Source organism: Lingula anatina, chromosome 10 (assembly GCF_051362555.1).
Source record: "Lingula anatina isolate TDL-2025a chromosome 10, LinAna3.0, whole genome shotgun sequence".
Taxonomy (NCBI): Eukaryota; Metazoa; Brachiopoda; class Lingulata; order Lingulida; family Lingulidae; genus Lingula; species Lingula anatina.
In genome coordinates this window covers 7799336-7815689 of record NC_141776.1, presented here as the reverse complement: position 1 = coordinate 7815689, position 16354 = coordinate 7799336, and the positions used below count along the sequence as shown (strand labels likewise).

The window sequence follows — 16354 nt, the reverse complement described above, 5'->3', positions numbered from 1 at the left end:
ATTGCTAGCTGGACTGCTTGACAAAAAACAAACGGACGCAGTATTGGAGAAAATTAAAACTCAGAAGATGCTACCCACTCTTTCCATTCCCAGCATGCCAAAATAAAATCATAACTTGCTTTGATATTTCTTATGAAACATTAAAACCGGAGGCGAGAAAGGTGTTTGTTGGACTTCATACATTCCCCGTTACTTTTAATCTGGAAGAGGTCTCTGCTATTGTAAGATTAGATCAAAATAATTGCGAACATATCCTTGATATTCTTGCCAACAAATCGCTCATTAGTACAGATGGTAACACCTATGATGTCCACCCTTTACTAAGGGAATATGCAGAATACAATGCCCGGGAATATGGCAATTATATTTTGAAATTCAAGATGCCTATTGCAGTTATTATATACAAGCTCTTAAAAAGCTTGAAATGATATATATGAGCGCTACTGATGCAAATCTTTAATCCGTGATGTTACCAAATATTAAACAAACTGATGCTTTAGTTATTAAAAATTTTGAAACCCAAGAGGCATCTAAAAAACTGGAAAGTATAGACAACTTGGTAATGATCGCAAACATTTTTTGCCACATTTTTCTCCATCAGGATGCTCTACATATTTACAAATCAGTGTCACTGGAACAGGTTAAACTGCTTAGTCCCAAACACCCCGAAATTATAACGGAGGCTCATATTGCAGTTGTATTCTTTTTATTCTTCCGTAAATACAAGTCATGATCTCCATTAGTTTAACAGTGAAAACGTTGATGTCTATACCCTTTACTGTAATCCTGTAATAAACAAATATAGTACTTAGACTTCGTTCGTTATTATTTTACCTTTCGTTGCGTTACAATCTAAGTATACTCATTAACTTGTTATACAGTTTTTCTAATAAGGGCTTTCGCTTACACGCTTTCGCTTACACACTTAAGTTATAAGACTTACTTCTAGGTTTGGACATTATTGTTACTTTTGCATTTTAAATTATTAGCCTTTAACTATTGTTATATAATAAAAAAGATAGAATAAATTACCTTGACTTAAGAAATATCTGTTAAATGTGAAGCGCTCTTTTGCATGAAACCACATGGTTTCGGACATCTTATAACAAAAAAATAGTACCGGAAGAACAAAAATGACTGCGTTTTAACAATGTAAAAATATATATATATGTTTTACTGCAAAAATGTAAATAATGAAAACCAAAAGACAATAATAATTTAAAGAAACACAATCACAAAGTGTAAAAGATAAGTTAAGTAAGCTATCTTCGTGCAGAACTTATTTTCCCGCGTAGTAAAATAAACGCAAACAAAAAAAAATGCATACTTCCGTCGCAATCTTGTGAGAGCATCTATCGCAATCACTAACTAACATTACTGGCTGCAGTTACACACCCCCCCCAAAATCTATCTAAGATTTTTAACAACATTAAGAGTGCATTAAATTAAATATAATACAAAAAAAAAAAAAAAAAAAAAATCATTTCCAATGTAAAACTGGATCCAAAGATCAAGGAGTAAATGATAAACACAAAATAAACACTATTTGCTATCAATACATTAACCGCTGCATGTAAAGGTTATATGTTCTACCTTAATTTCCTTTATAACTTGTTGCTTAAGGTAAATCCACATGTCACCTTAATATAGTACACTAACATACTTTCTTACACCCATAACTCACCGTTCACGCCCTAGACCTATTGTGAAACTAGCTTTGTCTATTTTCCAAGTCACCGTGAAGACTGAGAACTAAAAATGAAATGACATTTTTTAAAGGATTCATGATCCAAGTTACCAACTCAAACAGTGGGAATGAATCCAAAAAATTTATATCCTACCTTAAACAATAAAACTCACAACATCAACATTCAAACTTTACTCCAAGTTTTAAACAGTTAGCCATTGAGCAACTCACTCACTTACAGTCCTAATTACATTCAGAGAGTACTAACAACTTTCAATCAAAAGCACTAACTTCTGAATTGGTCTTTCTAAAATAACTGGCTTGGTTTCGCGTTTTCCCAGTGAATTTAAGTCATCAGTTCCTACACAAATCTTGGCCTTGCGCACTAATTTATCCTTGCTGGGAATACATTCAACCACTTTGCCTAGTGGCCAACTGTTTCGCGATACATTAGGTTCCACAACAAGAACAATATCTCCCACTGTGATATTTCTCTTACATCTTGTCCAGCACTGTCTCTTGTTAAGATTCTGAAGATACTCTTTCCTCCATCTGCTCCAGAACTGTTGTGTGAGAAACTGAACTCTTCTCCATCTTTTCCTGAGATACATGTCCCGAGAAACAAAATTTCCTGGGGGTGGTAGTGGCACACTGGATTTCATTGTAAGAATGTGATTAGGTGTCAGGGGCTCTGCACACTCAGGATCATTGATATTGGCTATTGATAGAGGACGGCTGTTTACGATTGCCATTGCTTCATAAAACAGTGTGCGTAAAGATGAATCATCCAATCTACCTGGGCAGAGATTAATCACTCCTGCTAATACATTCCTTATAGTACGAATCTGTCGCTCCCATACTCCACCAACATGACTAGAATGAGGTGCATTCATAAGAAAATCACAATCTTGATTGGCTAGGTAACAAGCTACCTTCTGAGCATCCATTTCCTTTAATGCAGCTGTGAATTCATTCTTTGCACCTACAAAATTGCTCCCTTGATCTGATCTGATCTGGCGAACTTTTCCTCTAATAGAAATGAAACATCTAAGAGCATTTATAAACGCATCTGATGACATGTCGTCCAGCATTTCAACATGCACTGCTCTAGAACATAAACAGGTAAATAACAGACCATAGCGTTTGAACTCCTTCCTATTCTGTTTCACAATGAAAGGACCAAAGCAATCCATGGCACTATATTCAAATGGACATGATGCTTCCACACGATCAGAAGCATCATGTCCATTTGATGCTTCCACACGATCAGAAGGCAAATCTGCCATTTTCTGCTCTTCCACTGGTTTTCTCATTTTCCTGCATGTAACACATCTGTGAATAATTTCAGATGTCAACTTCCCTCCAGCAAGGATCCAAAATCCATTGGCTCTGACTTCATTTAGAGTCATACCACGGCCCATATGACCAATGCGTTTATGAAAATGAGATACAATCAATTTTGGAACATAGCTATCCTTGGGTAATATTACTGGATGCTGAACAGAAAAGGCAAAACTTGATTGTCCTAGCCTTCCTCCCACACGAATTACTCCTTTATTGTCTTTAAAGGGGTTCAATGTTGAACTAGGAGGTTTTCCCTCGAACTTCTGTTCTTGAGCTAATTTTATCAAGAATGTGGTCGTTTCTTGCCTTTCCTCTTCTGAAGTGAGACTTGCATTTTTGATACCTCTTGCTCTTCTTTTGAGCCTTGCAATTGCTCTGACTGCTCTAGACCAATCTGAAAATTTCTCGAGTCTTCCTATCATGGATTTCTTTTCTACTGTCTGTGTACTCCTTACAGAAGACATTTTGATCTCTGGGTCCATTTCTGGTAACTGTACATCATTGTGGGGCATGTCAGCCATCTCTAAATCAGGATTCCAAAGAAATCTTGGTCCTGTAAACCAGGTGGAGTCTCTCAACTTCTCCACTGATAAACCTCTTGATGCGTGATCTGCAGGGTTGTCTTCACTTCTTACATAGTGCCATTGCTGTGGGGAAGTTGCTTCTTTGATCAGCTCTACTCTGTTGGCTACATATATTTTAAATCTGCGTGTGTCATTGTTTATGTAACCTAGCACTATCCTTGAATCTGTCCAAAAATAATGACGGTACTTCTCTGTCATCTCAGATTCAAGAACTTTGCTCATTTTGAGAGAGACTACTGCAGCATTGAGCTCCAATCTTGGTAGGGTGATAACCTTCAATGGAGTTACTCTGGCCTTTGACATGACAAGAGAACAATGTACTTCGTTTTTCTCGTTCACAAGTCGTATATAAGAACATTGTCCATATCCAGATAAACTCGCATCAGAGAAATGATGAAGTTCTCTTCGCGTTACTGTTCCAAAGTTCTTTGGTATAAAACACCGGGCCACCTTGATATTTTGAATATCCTTCAATTCTTCAGACCATTTTTCCCACTGTGGCATAAGATCATTGGAAAGTTCTTCATCCCATGCAGAATTCTCTTTACACATTTGTTGCAATATCTGCTTCCCAATAAGAATAAATGGGGATAGAAAGCCTTGAGGATCATACACGGATACCACTGTAGATAGCACTCCCCTGCGTGTTTTTGCCTTGACTTCACTGGTAAAAGCTCTGTACTGAAAAACATCATCTTCTACATTCCACTGTAATCCCAATGCAGTGGAAACTGGCAATCTGTCTTTATTCAAATCCACACCATTTACCTCTGTAGCACGCTCAGACTCTGGGACCGTTTCTAATACCTCCCTGCTATTGGACAAGAACTTGTGCAATCGTATGCCTCCACTGGCACACAATTTCCTTGCCTCATCGATAATCTGAATGGCGGTATCTGCGTCATCAGAGCTGGTCAAACCATCATCAACATAGAAGTGATGCTTAATAAATTCTGCTGCCAATGGGTATTCATTCTCATAACTTTTAGCAAGATATTTCAAACCAAAATTGGCACAACCAGGCGATGAAGTAGCCCCAAAAAGATGTACTTTCATCCTGAATACCGTTGGCTCCTTGGTAATGTCACCATTTTTCCACCACAGAAATTGCAGGTAATTTCTGTCGTTATCTTGCACTAGGAATTGATGAAACATTTTTTCAATATCACATGCTACTGCCACTGGGTGTTCTCTAAATCTAATCAAAACTCCTAGAAGGCTACTTGTTAAGTCGGGACCACTTAGCAAATGTTGATTAAGTGAGGTTTGTTTGTAAGTTGCAGAACAATCAAATACCACACGAAGTTTTCCTTTCTGTGGATGATAAACTCCATGATGTGGCAAGTACCATACTTCTCCTTTAATGGTATCATCTGGAGCTTCTTCAGCCTCACCTCGGTCTATAATACCTTGCACCATGCTCGTGTACGATTCACGATAACTTGGATCTCGCTCAAACTTGCGTCTCAGATGATCAAGGCGTTGGAGTGCCTGGGACTTGTTATCAGGGAGAGCTGGTCGTCTTCTGAATGGCAATGGCATCTGAATGTGACCATTATCCAACTGCTGTATATTGGTTTCTTGTACTCTCAAAAACTGCAAATCTTCTTGAGACATCTCAACTTCGGTCTTGTCGTGAACAAAATCCTTTTCTAAGGCATTAATAACGTCTCTTGGCATACAAGGAAACACCTCCTTTGTCGTCACACGGTGACAAACTGAAGCTAAGTTATCTCTTGAAGAGCAGCCAACAATACTCCACCCAAGTATAGTCTGCACTGCATATGGCTCACTATTTCCACCAACTAGGGTATCTCTGGGTAGCAGTGCTCGTGGACAATTAAAACCTATGAGTAAACCCACATCACAAGTCTGTAGGGGAGGAATCTTGTTCAAAAGAGGCTTTAGATGTTGCCAGTCTGTTACAGTTTTTCTCGTAGGAATTTGTGTTCTGTCAGCTGGTATAAACTGCCTAGTGAATGCTTGATCAATCTCCAATGTCTCAGTAGACTTGAATCCTCTTACTCGCAATCTTCTGATTTTCTTGCTGTCTATGAGGGACTTTTGAGTTGACATTGTTGATAAACTAAGTGTGGCATGCTCTGTTTCAGCATTTAAAGCAGCAGCCGTATCTTCTAATAAAAATGTAGTGTCACTCTGTGTATCTAAAAGTGCATAGGTCAACACCTCACGTTCTGGATTTTCCTGTGTAGACACCCAAACAGGCACTATCATGGTGGTGCTACTCTGACGGTGATGCTGATTGACTTTGAGAGAATTTACACTTTGAGTTTCTCTGCTGGTAGGTGGCTGCCTTTCTTCGTGCATGCAGGTTGGATGCTTGCCCTTACAGGTACCACATACATGTTTTCTTCTGCAGTCACTGTTTCTGTGTCCCTGTCCTAAACATCCAAAGCACAAATTCTTTTTCACCACAAACTCCCTTTTCCTGGATATCGTTAAAGCGCCAAAGTCATGACATCTAGAGATATAATGACCTTCTTTCTCACAATATGTGCACAATTTTTTCTCTGCTACACCAGCATTAACATTTAGAGCTCTGACCGTATCATGCACCTTGTTCACCAATGGACAGGTAATGGGATTGCAATCCACTTCTGATTCTTCTGACAGGAAAGCACAAAAGTCACGAAAGGAGGGGTAATCTTCAGTCTTCATAGACCTTGTCACTTGACGATTCCATCTGTGTGATACAAACTGTGGTAGCTTGTTAACCATTTTCCTGTTTTCACTATAATCGTTCAAAACTGTGAGTCCCTTGACGTGCGGCATGGCATCACATACAGCATTCAGAAAGTCTGAGTAGTCTCTGAGTGCATTTCCATCTTTTTCTGGAATCTTTGGCCATTTATCTAGCTTTTCTCTGAAAGACTTCTGTATCAGGAACTCATCTCCAAACCTTTCGTTCAGCTTTCTCCAGGCATCATCAAATGCTGCTTCATCTGTTCTTAAGAAAGCTCCCTGAATCATTTTAGCAGCAGGCCCTGCTGTATACTTCCTAAGAAAAAAGAGTTTCTCAGTAGCATTGAGGGCTTTTCTTCCAATTAAGACAGAGAAGGAGTTCTTCCATTCAGGAAACAGCAATGGATTACCTGCAAATACCTTTGGTTCTGGAACAGGTAGGCGTCCTAAAGACAAACTCTGTTGAAGAGCTTCTGTTAAACCATCGAGGGAAACTGCTGGCGTGTGATCAGTTGTGGCCATAGGCGTAGAGACTGCATGCATATGTGCAGTTGTAGCTATGGGCACGGAAACATCAGGTGCAGACAGGGAAACTGAGGGTACACGCACAGCTGCAGTCACAGGTAGGGAAGCAGCTGGAGTATAGACAGATGCAGTCGCAGGCACGGACATCACATGTGCATGAACAGCTGTAGTCGCTGACACGGGAACCTCTGATGTATAAACAGCTGTAGTCGCTGACAGGGGAACCTCTGGTGGTAAGACAGTTGTAGTCACAGGCACAGAAACCTCGGGTGTATAAGCAGCTGTAGTCGCAGGCACGGACAATATATGTGCATGAATAGCTGTAGATGCTGACACGGGAACCTCTGATGTTGAAGCAACTGCAGTCACAGACACGGGAACCTCTGATGATGAGACAGTTGCAGTCACAGGCACGGAAACCTCGGGTGTATAAACAGCTGTAGTCACAGGCAGGGAAACTGAGGGCACGCGCACAGCTGTAGTCACAGGCAGGGAAACTGAGGGCACGCGCACAGCTGCAGACACAGGCACTGCAACCTCAGGCGTGTAAACAGCTGTAGTCACAGGCAGGGAAGCTGAGGGCACGTGTACAGCTGCAGTTGCAGGCAGGGAAACATCTGTTGTGTATGCTTCTGTAGTCACTGGCAGGGAAACTGAGGGCACGTGTATCTTGTCAAACTCATTTAAAGCATCAACTTTAGCCTGAGATACACGTAAACTAGTCTGTATTTCTAAATCCTCCTCTTTAAATTTCAATTCTAACCTTGCTCGCTCCAATTCCTGCTTGACTTTCATGGCTGATGCACGAATGCTCAACTCGGCTTGTTTCTGTGCTTCTTCCAATTTCAGAAGACTTGACCTTGAGGAGCCACAAGAACTGGTGCTTGATCTGGTACTGACTGATTTGGAGTCTTCAGTGTGCTCAGTGACTGATGATAATTTCTGCTCCATAATTCTCTTGAATTCCAATAATATTTTTCTGCGAGGCTCATCAATAACTGCCGTGTCAGAATGGCTTTGTAATTTCAACAAATTATCTTCAATTTCAAAATATTGGTCACAATTCTGCAACCATTCTGCATATTCTTCTCTGAGTAGTGTACTGCTACCACCTTCTTTAATCATGGCATTGCACCGTTCCATAATTTTTGACAGTTCTCCAAAGAGTCGCTTACATCTTTTACCTTGTATCTCAACAAAATATTCCTTTCCCTTTTCTGTCATCGTTACAGTTCTTTTCTTCGTTAGGGAATTGGTTGACTCGTTTTCACTATAACGGAGGCTCATATTGCAGTTGTATTCTTTTTATTCTTCCGTAAATACAAGTCATGATCTCCATTAGTTAAACAGTGAAAACGTTGATGTCTATACCCTTTACTGTAATCCTGTAATAAACAAATATAGTACTTAGACTTCGTTCGTTATTATTTTACCTTTCGTTGCGTTACAATCTAAGTATACTCATTAACTTGTTATACAGTTTTTCTAATAAGGGCTTTCGCTTACACGCTTTCGCTTACACACTTAAGTTATAAGACTTACTTCTAGGTTTGGACATTATTGTTACTTTTGCATTTTAAATTATTAGCCTTTAACTATTGTTATATAATAATAAATGTGAAGCGCTCTTTTGCATGAAACCACATGGTTTCGGACATCTTATAACAAAAAAATAGTACCGGAAGAACAAAAATGACTGCGTTTTAACAATGTAAAAAATATATATATGTTTAACTGCAAAAATGTAAATAATGAAAACCAAAAGACAATAATAATTTAAAGAAACACAATCACAAAGTGTAAAAGATAAGTTAGGTAAGCTATCTTCGTGCAGAACTTATTTTTCCGCGTAGTAAAATAAACGCAAACAAAAAAAAATGCATACTTCCGTCGCAATCTTGTGAGAGCATCTATCGCAATCACTAACTAACATTACTGGCTGCAGTTACAGAAATCGCCAGCTCCTACAACAATATCGGTACTGTACTGCAGGCCATGGGTGAGTATAAAGAGTCACTTGATTATCATAAAAAATGTCTTGCATTGAGAAAGGAGATACTTGGTCCCAAACACCCCGAAACCGCCGCCTCCTACAGCAATATCGGTACTGTACTGCAGGCCATGGGTGAGTATAAAGAGTCACTTGATTATCATAAAAAATGTCTTGCATTGACAGAGGAAATACTTGGTCCCAAACACCCCGATACCGCCAGCTCCTACGACAATGTTGGTACTGCACTGGAGGCCATGGGTGAGTATAAAGAGTCTCTTGATTATCACAAAAAATGTCTTGCATTGGTCCCAAACACCCCGTTACCACCATCTCCTACAACAATATCGGCACTGTACTGGAGTACATGGGTGAGTATAAAGAGTCACTTGATTATCTAAAAAAAATCCCTTGTACTGAGAGAGGAGATACTCGCCACCTCCTACAACAATATAGGTGCTGTACTGTGGGCCATGAGTGAGTATAAAGAGTCACTCGATAATGCCAAAAAATGTCTCTCATTGAGAGAGGAGATACTCGGTCCCAAACACCCCGATACCGCCACCTCCTACGACAATATCGGTACTGTACTGCAGTCCATGGGTGAGTATAAAGAGTCACTTGATTATCACAAAAAATGTCTTGCATTGAGAGAGGAGATACTTGGTCCCAAACACCCCGATACCGCCAGCTCCTACAACAATATCGGTGTTGTACTGCGGGCCATTGGTGAGTATAAAGAGTCACTTGATTATCATAAAAAATGTCTTGCATTGAGAGAGGAGATACTTGGTCCCAAACACCCCGATACCGCCAGCTCCTACAACAATATCGGTATTGTACTACGGGCCATTGGTGAGTATAAAGAGTCACTTGATTATCACAAATAATGTCTTGCATTGAGAGAGGAGATACTTGGTCCCAAACACCCCGATTCCGCCGACTCTCACAACAAATCGGTGGTGTACTGCATGCCATGGGTGAGTATAAAGAGTCACTTGATTATTTAAAAAATGTCTTGCATTGAGAGAGGAGATACTCGGTCAAAAACACCCCGATACCACCAGCTCCTACAGCAATATCAGTGTTGTTCTACGAGACATGGGTGAGTATAAAGAGTCACTTGATTGTTTTTTTTAAAAAAAGATTTGCATTGAGAAAGGAGATACTTGGTTCCTGCAACAATATCGGTCCTGAACTGCAGAAAATGAGCGAGTATAAAAAGTCGCTTGTTTATCACAAAAAAAAATGTCTTGCAGTGAAAGGGGATTCAATATTATTGGAAATTTATCCAAAAAGTGCCATCAGAGCACAGTTTTGCTCAATAGTCTAATCGTCCCTTTTTCCATGGCTTTCCTTGGGATAAAAGGGGTATTTACTCATTGAACCATTCAGCAAATGCTTCATAATGCCTCAAAGTGGAATCATATTTTTATCACTCCATTTCTAAGGTCATGGCATTTATATATCAATGGGACAACAATATACAGGCAATAGCAAAATCAATATACATATCAACCAGTCAAATACAGGCCAGACTATTTTCTTTAGTAGTGTCCCCATAAAGCCTTGGTCACAACCTGAAGCACGAATTTTAGGATCCTGCGTCCCCTGCAGATTTTAAGTGCAGTGAGAGGTCGTAGAGGTAGAGGAAAGGTTGTTTTGCGAATTGCAGGGGCAATGGGAAATGTCCTGTTATGCAGGAACGCTAATTTCTAGGTGGGATTCCCGTGGAAATAGTACTAATTTCTTGAGTTTGTCTTGCTACCTATGTTTGCAGCCCGCACTCACACTTACTTTCTTCAGTCATTTACAGACACTCCTTATCTTGTCCAATTTTTTATTCCACAACTTCAACCAGCCTGTCATAATTCAAGAACATATCCATCTTCCTACCTTGGCTAAATTTATAACAGGATTTTCATTCCCCGTCTGTGTATTTTTTATAAATACTTTCCTTATTTCTTTTCTGTAATAATGTATCCCCTTTTATCACTTTTCTCTTGCCTGCTTATGAAAGTAAAATATTCGGTCTGTATTTCAAAATGTCTTTCAGTAGGTGACAATATCTACAGTCAATGTGGTCGTACACACACACACACACACACACACACACACACACATAGCTTATATTAAATGAAAGGGGGTTTAAGCCGAGTTATTCATATACTGTGTGAATTTTATTAATATTTCTCAAACGTCATGTAAATATGAAAAAAAATTGTCAATCATTTTCACAAAGAATTTTCATTATAGTTATTTATAGGTTTTCTTTTTGCTGATAAACGGCTGTTTGTGTTCTCTAGCAAGGGGCAAATATATCACGTGAATTATGATAGATAGTTTCCATGTTATAGGAGACTTGTCTGATTAAGTATCATAATTCTGCAAGTACATGTATAGTATCGCACTGAAAACTGTTTCATTTGTAGTCTGTGTACAGAGTAGCATTTTGTAATATTTATAATTTATTTATAATATAACTGGTGAAGGGTAACATATAATTTGATAGACGATCTAATGCCGTATCCTTTTGTTGAAGTAAGGCTGTATCGAATTTCTAGTCTTTGGAAATTCAAAATGCCTTGGTGCAGTCTTAGTTTTATGTTTTTTATAAGTTTACGTGTTTTGTTTATCAAAATCGTAGTGTATCCATTGCAAATATTTCATGTGTTAACTTTGAGGAAGTGTTTGAAATATATTTGTCACATTCCATTTCATAGGGAATAGCGGAGTGAAGGAACAAATGTATCACATGAATTGTGATAAGCTTTTTCTCGTATTCTAGTTTAGATATCTGAATAAAATCATCACAAGTGCCCCTTATACATTCCTGTATAATCCAAATGAAAATAGTTTTTTTTTTTTTTTTGTGTAGCCAGCACAATATAGTGTGGAGCCAGTTAATAACGTATCGGTTGTATTCGTTTTATAAACTATTTTATACTAATGTAGATATCATTTCCAATGTTTCTTTTATTTATAATAATGGCCTACTGGGGTCTAAGGGACCATTCCCATAACCCCATCGTACAAGCAGACTTATTCTGTTTCCGAGGGGATTCTGGCTCAATTGCATTTTTATGTACAGACACAGATGTGTCTGTACATATAGCCATCATCTGCGTCTGTCGTCGCCGTCGTCGCCGTCGTCGCCGTGCACTTTTACCGATAACACGATAAGTGGAAAACCATTTTACCTTTTGACTTGAAACTTGCAGAACTGATGAATATTCATAATACGCAGGTCAAGTTCGAAAATCAGCATGATCGGGTCACTTTTAGGGAATTTATGCTGTTTTTTCACTTTTTTCAGCATATATGCAGCACCGATAACACGATAAGTAGAAAACCATTTTACCTTTTGACTTGAAACTTACAGAACTGATGAATATTCATAATACACAGGTCAAGTTCGAAAATCAGTATGATTGGGCCATGTTTAGGGAATTTATGCTGTTTTTTCACTATTTTCAATATAAATGCAACACTGATAACACAATATAAGAAAAACAGATTGGCCAATTGTAATTATACTCACAGGAGTGGTCAATCTTACTAAAAGACAGGATGAGTTCGAAAATCAGCATAATCGGGCCATTATTTTAGAAGTTATACTGTTTTTTCACATGTCTTCAGATTCAATTATTAGGCATGTTAACAGTCTCATTATTTAACTAATAAGATGCCTAAAAGTGTTTGTTTGATATTTCCTGCATCTTTACAACATTGTTAGTTGATTGTGTAAAAAACATGGTAAGCTTGTTATCATGTATTGTGTAATAAAGTGTCAAAAATGGAAATAAACTCATATCATTGCAGTTTGTCAGATTCAATCATCCACTATGTTCAGAATCTCAGAATGGAGGAAATTGGACATTTAACACTGTTCTATTGATAGTTTTCCCATCTCATCAATTTTCTTAGTTGGTCATATAAAAATGGCAGTAAAATGTTTATTTTGTTTTATGTTAAAAAAAGTGTTAAAAATGGAAAGAAACCCATTTCAGAACAGTGCTGTCTTGTTTACATTTTGGCATTTTCAAGGTGTGACTTTGAAGTTCCATGGGCCTGAAGACCTTTGCTAGTCACATTTTCTGAATATCTGTGATACAAATATTTTATAATTAAAAATTGATGGTCATTAAGCTGTTAAACATTATGTAATATTGCATCAAAATTTGAAGAAACCCCTATTTTGGGCACTGCTTCCATGATGACCATTTAAGGAAAATCATGTCACTTACTGTTCTCAAACTTACAGGAAAGAAACCTGGGACTAAAATACAGCTTCAGTAGGCAATGCAGTCTGTTTGGTATTTTTTTTTTCTTTCTTTTTTTTTTTTTTTTTGGCAGTTAAACAGTTTTTTGTGAAAATTTAATTTTTCACATATTGGCATTTACAAGGTGTGACTTTAAAGTTCCATGATCCTGAAGACTTTTGCTTGTCACATTTTCTGAATGTCCATGTTACTAATATTTTATTAATAACATTTGATTGTCATCATGCTGTTCAACATTATGTAATGTTGCATCAAAATTTGAAGAAACACCTATTTTGGGCACTGCTCCTATGATGACCATTTAAGGGAAATCATGTCACTTACTGTTCTGAAACTTACAGGAAAGAAACATGGGTCTAACATACAGCTTCAATAGGCAATGCAGTCTGTTTGGTAAATTTTTCTGGCAATTTAACAGTTTTTTGTGAAAATTTAATTTTTCACTTATTTGCATCTTTATTTTCTGTTTTTTTGTCTGTACATTTGACAGCTTTGCTGCCTTGTTATATATGAGGTTAAGCGTGCACAAAAGTTTATTACCTCCTTGCAGCTTCAGTAGGCGTGACAGACATTTAAGCCGCTTAAACTGAGTGCAATTTAGCGAGAATCTCTTCTGAATTAGATCGAAACTGCTAGTACGATAGAGTTATGGGAACCCAGTCAAAGCCATGTAATAAATTGTACAATAGATGTCGTGATTATCAGAAGCCAGTATATCATGTCGTGTGTTTTTACCATATCGATGAGGTATCTGATGCGAAATAAGGTTATCCACTAGTACTATTGTATTTTACCTAAAGAACATGTATCGTTGCATGTTGCGGAGGCTGTTTATGTATTTTGAAGACTGTATTTTATTAATACTATATAACGTTTCTGATGTTTGTAATTTACCTTTACGAATATGTGTTGTCGTCATGTTCAGTAAATGTGATTGTCTTATTTAATGCTGGAAGATACTAGTTATTAGTAATATTTAGCATTTAAAATACATCTGTGACATTATATGTACAATCCCTTGGTGCAAATCATCTTGTATTACTACTAAATGGTATATTTTGCCATTGTGTACAAGGTGTTATAAATTGTAAAATATGATAATAAAAAATGCATTGTATGAAAATGATTTTTTCATTGATTGACAACAGGTGTTTCGCTTATGCTGGTGCATAAGTTGTAAAATATACGGGGGACTCGAAAATAACATAATGGCCATTTTAAAGAACAAACAAAAATTGAAACGAAATCATAGACAAATTGTAGCGTGATCTTTTGAATGGCAAAGGATAGACGAAGATACTTCATCAGTGAGGCCAAAAACACTACATCAATGAAGCGGTCGACTTCTTTTTACCGCGTATTTTGCAGTAAAATCATTTGCCCCACCTTTCAAACGAGCTTTCCGTGCATTCTTTTCCGTTAAATGATTTAGAGAGATTAGAAAATAAAATTCAGAGAAGGATAAAAAAATCTTCATTGTAAACAATCTGAGGATAGTTTTGAACTCCAAAGTCCTATTTCACTTTAAACGTGCCATAAACAACAAAAAACAGAAAGAACATCTATTAGAAGAATAGATTGTTTGAAAACTTAACCTTTGTCTACCTCACTCCGCGTCTGGTGTCATATTGTGTTGGTGGTGCTTATGACACACTGACCCCCACGCGGTTGTTTTCTAGATGACGAGGGTGCAAATATTGGTCGCCAGGTATTCTAGAGAATCTAAATAGCGACGAAAGCGGATGCATTCTCCTGCGCACACCCGCAGGATTTTAAACTCTAAGGTTAAACAACCGATGCGATTTTTATACACATAGGCCTACCAGACAGATGCTCTGAATATTTGAACTTTCCTCTTGTCATTTCTGCTATATAATCGGTGACGGCATAAGATCACAAAAGGTTTTACATTATGGTTAGCTTACAGGAAACGTAAGCCTGTTTGAAGGGACGTGTAAAACTGGCAGTCGGGTTGGGTTAATGAGGAGACATAAATAATGTATAGGTTTGAATGCGGTGAAAAAGCTCTACTGTATGTAGTAGGCCTAGTAAAAAGATCGATCTGATCTCACTTCCTTTTTTTAAACTCTTCTTTTTTAAATTTGTAAGCTGCATTAGATCTTAATTGAAAGTGTAGTTGAACAATTTAGCGTCTAGTTTGTAAATTCCCTTCAGTTCGTTGAGATCTGAAGAGGGCACGTTGGCGAAATAGGACCTCCAAACTCCTGCAGACGACACAGATGACATGTCACCATCAGGGTACTTGAACTTCTCAGCCACGCGCAACAGTTTAAGCAACATGCTGACATCATGTTGGATAGTTTTGTATCGCACAATGACGTCATATTTGACGTCACATGGATTACACAACTCGTTATAAGTTCTCCAGTGCGGGTTGAACGGTTTAGTAGAAAGCTGAGAATAGACATTAATGTATTTGACGAACGCAGCAAATGAAATTCCGTCCCCTTCTTGCGGCGCGCTCTTCATCCCCGGGGATCTCATGAAAGGTTTGATATAGGCCCCAATTTGACGTGAAAAAGCGCTGAGTTTCTCTAATTTGTTCCTGTAAGCAGACACTAGTCTTTCAAATGGATGCCTCACAAGAACAACTTTCAGATAGTTTGCAAGACGGAACTTGATCCCAAATTCGGAAAAGTCAGACAGGGGCACCAAAAACTTCTGATATTTATAGTGCACATCATACGCCCCAATGTCTTTGTATTCTGTAATATCTGCGTTGGCCGTGAGCCCATACATCAAACGTTTAAAGTTCGTACAGCCCACTTTTGGTATTTCACAGTAAATCAGACTGTGTCTGTCGTCTACCCACAGAAATGGACGACCAGCCAGAATACTGCTTGCGTTTGTGGCATGTGCTTTTTTGGTATTTTTTGGACATGCGTCTTGTAGAATTTTTCTCCTTGCTTGCATGATATTTTGCCAACTGAGAGGCACTTCCGCCCACGAAAAGTACTGAAAATGATAAAAGCTGAAGTGTCATTTTCGTAAAAGATGTACTGCAGCATAGACCTATAGCGTTCGTCAATCTCATCATACGCAGTAGTGTACGAATTTTAAGGAAAGGAACATGTTAATTTGCATTTTATAAATAATTATCCGACTTAATCTACATCTATAGAAATATAATCAAAAGCATACCCGACCACTTAACCTATTCAGATTATTGTCCTGCATTGGCTTTCTCGTGGAGATCGTGTTTTCTGAAACAAGACAA

The 16354-nt window shown here is 38.1% G+C and overlaps 2 protein-coding genes across 2 annotated transcripts; both read right to left on the bottom strand.

Moving 5' to 3' along the window:
* Positions 1-2519: 2519 nt before the first annotated feature.
* LOC147759497 (uncharacterized) lies at positions 2520-8067 on the bottom strand. Its single transcript, XM_086997464.1, has 3 exons — positions 7069-8067; positions 2823-7029; positions 2520-2560 (listed from the first exon to the last, which is right to left on the bottom strand). The coding sequence occupies exons 1-3, from the start codon at positions 8065-8067 to the stop codon at positions 2520-2522; spliced, it is 5247 nt and encodes a 1748-aa protein (XP_086853590.1).
* Positions 8068-15083: 7016 nt separating this feature from the next.
* Positions 15084-16354, bottom strand: LOC147759496 (carbohydrate sulfotransferase 11-like). The gene is made up of 2 exons (XM_086997941.1): positions 16279-16354; positions 15084-16092 (listed from the first exon to the last, which is right to left on the bottom strand). Exons 1-2 carry the CDS (start codon positions 16312-16314, stop codon positions 15238-15240), a joined length of 891 nt encoding a protein of 296 aa, XP_086854067.1. The 5' UTR covers positions 16315-16354; the 3' UTR covers positions 15084-15237.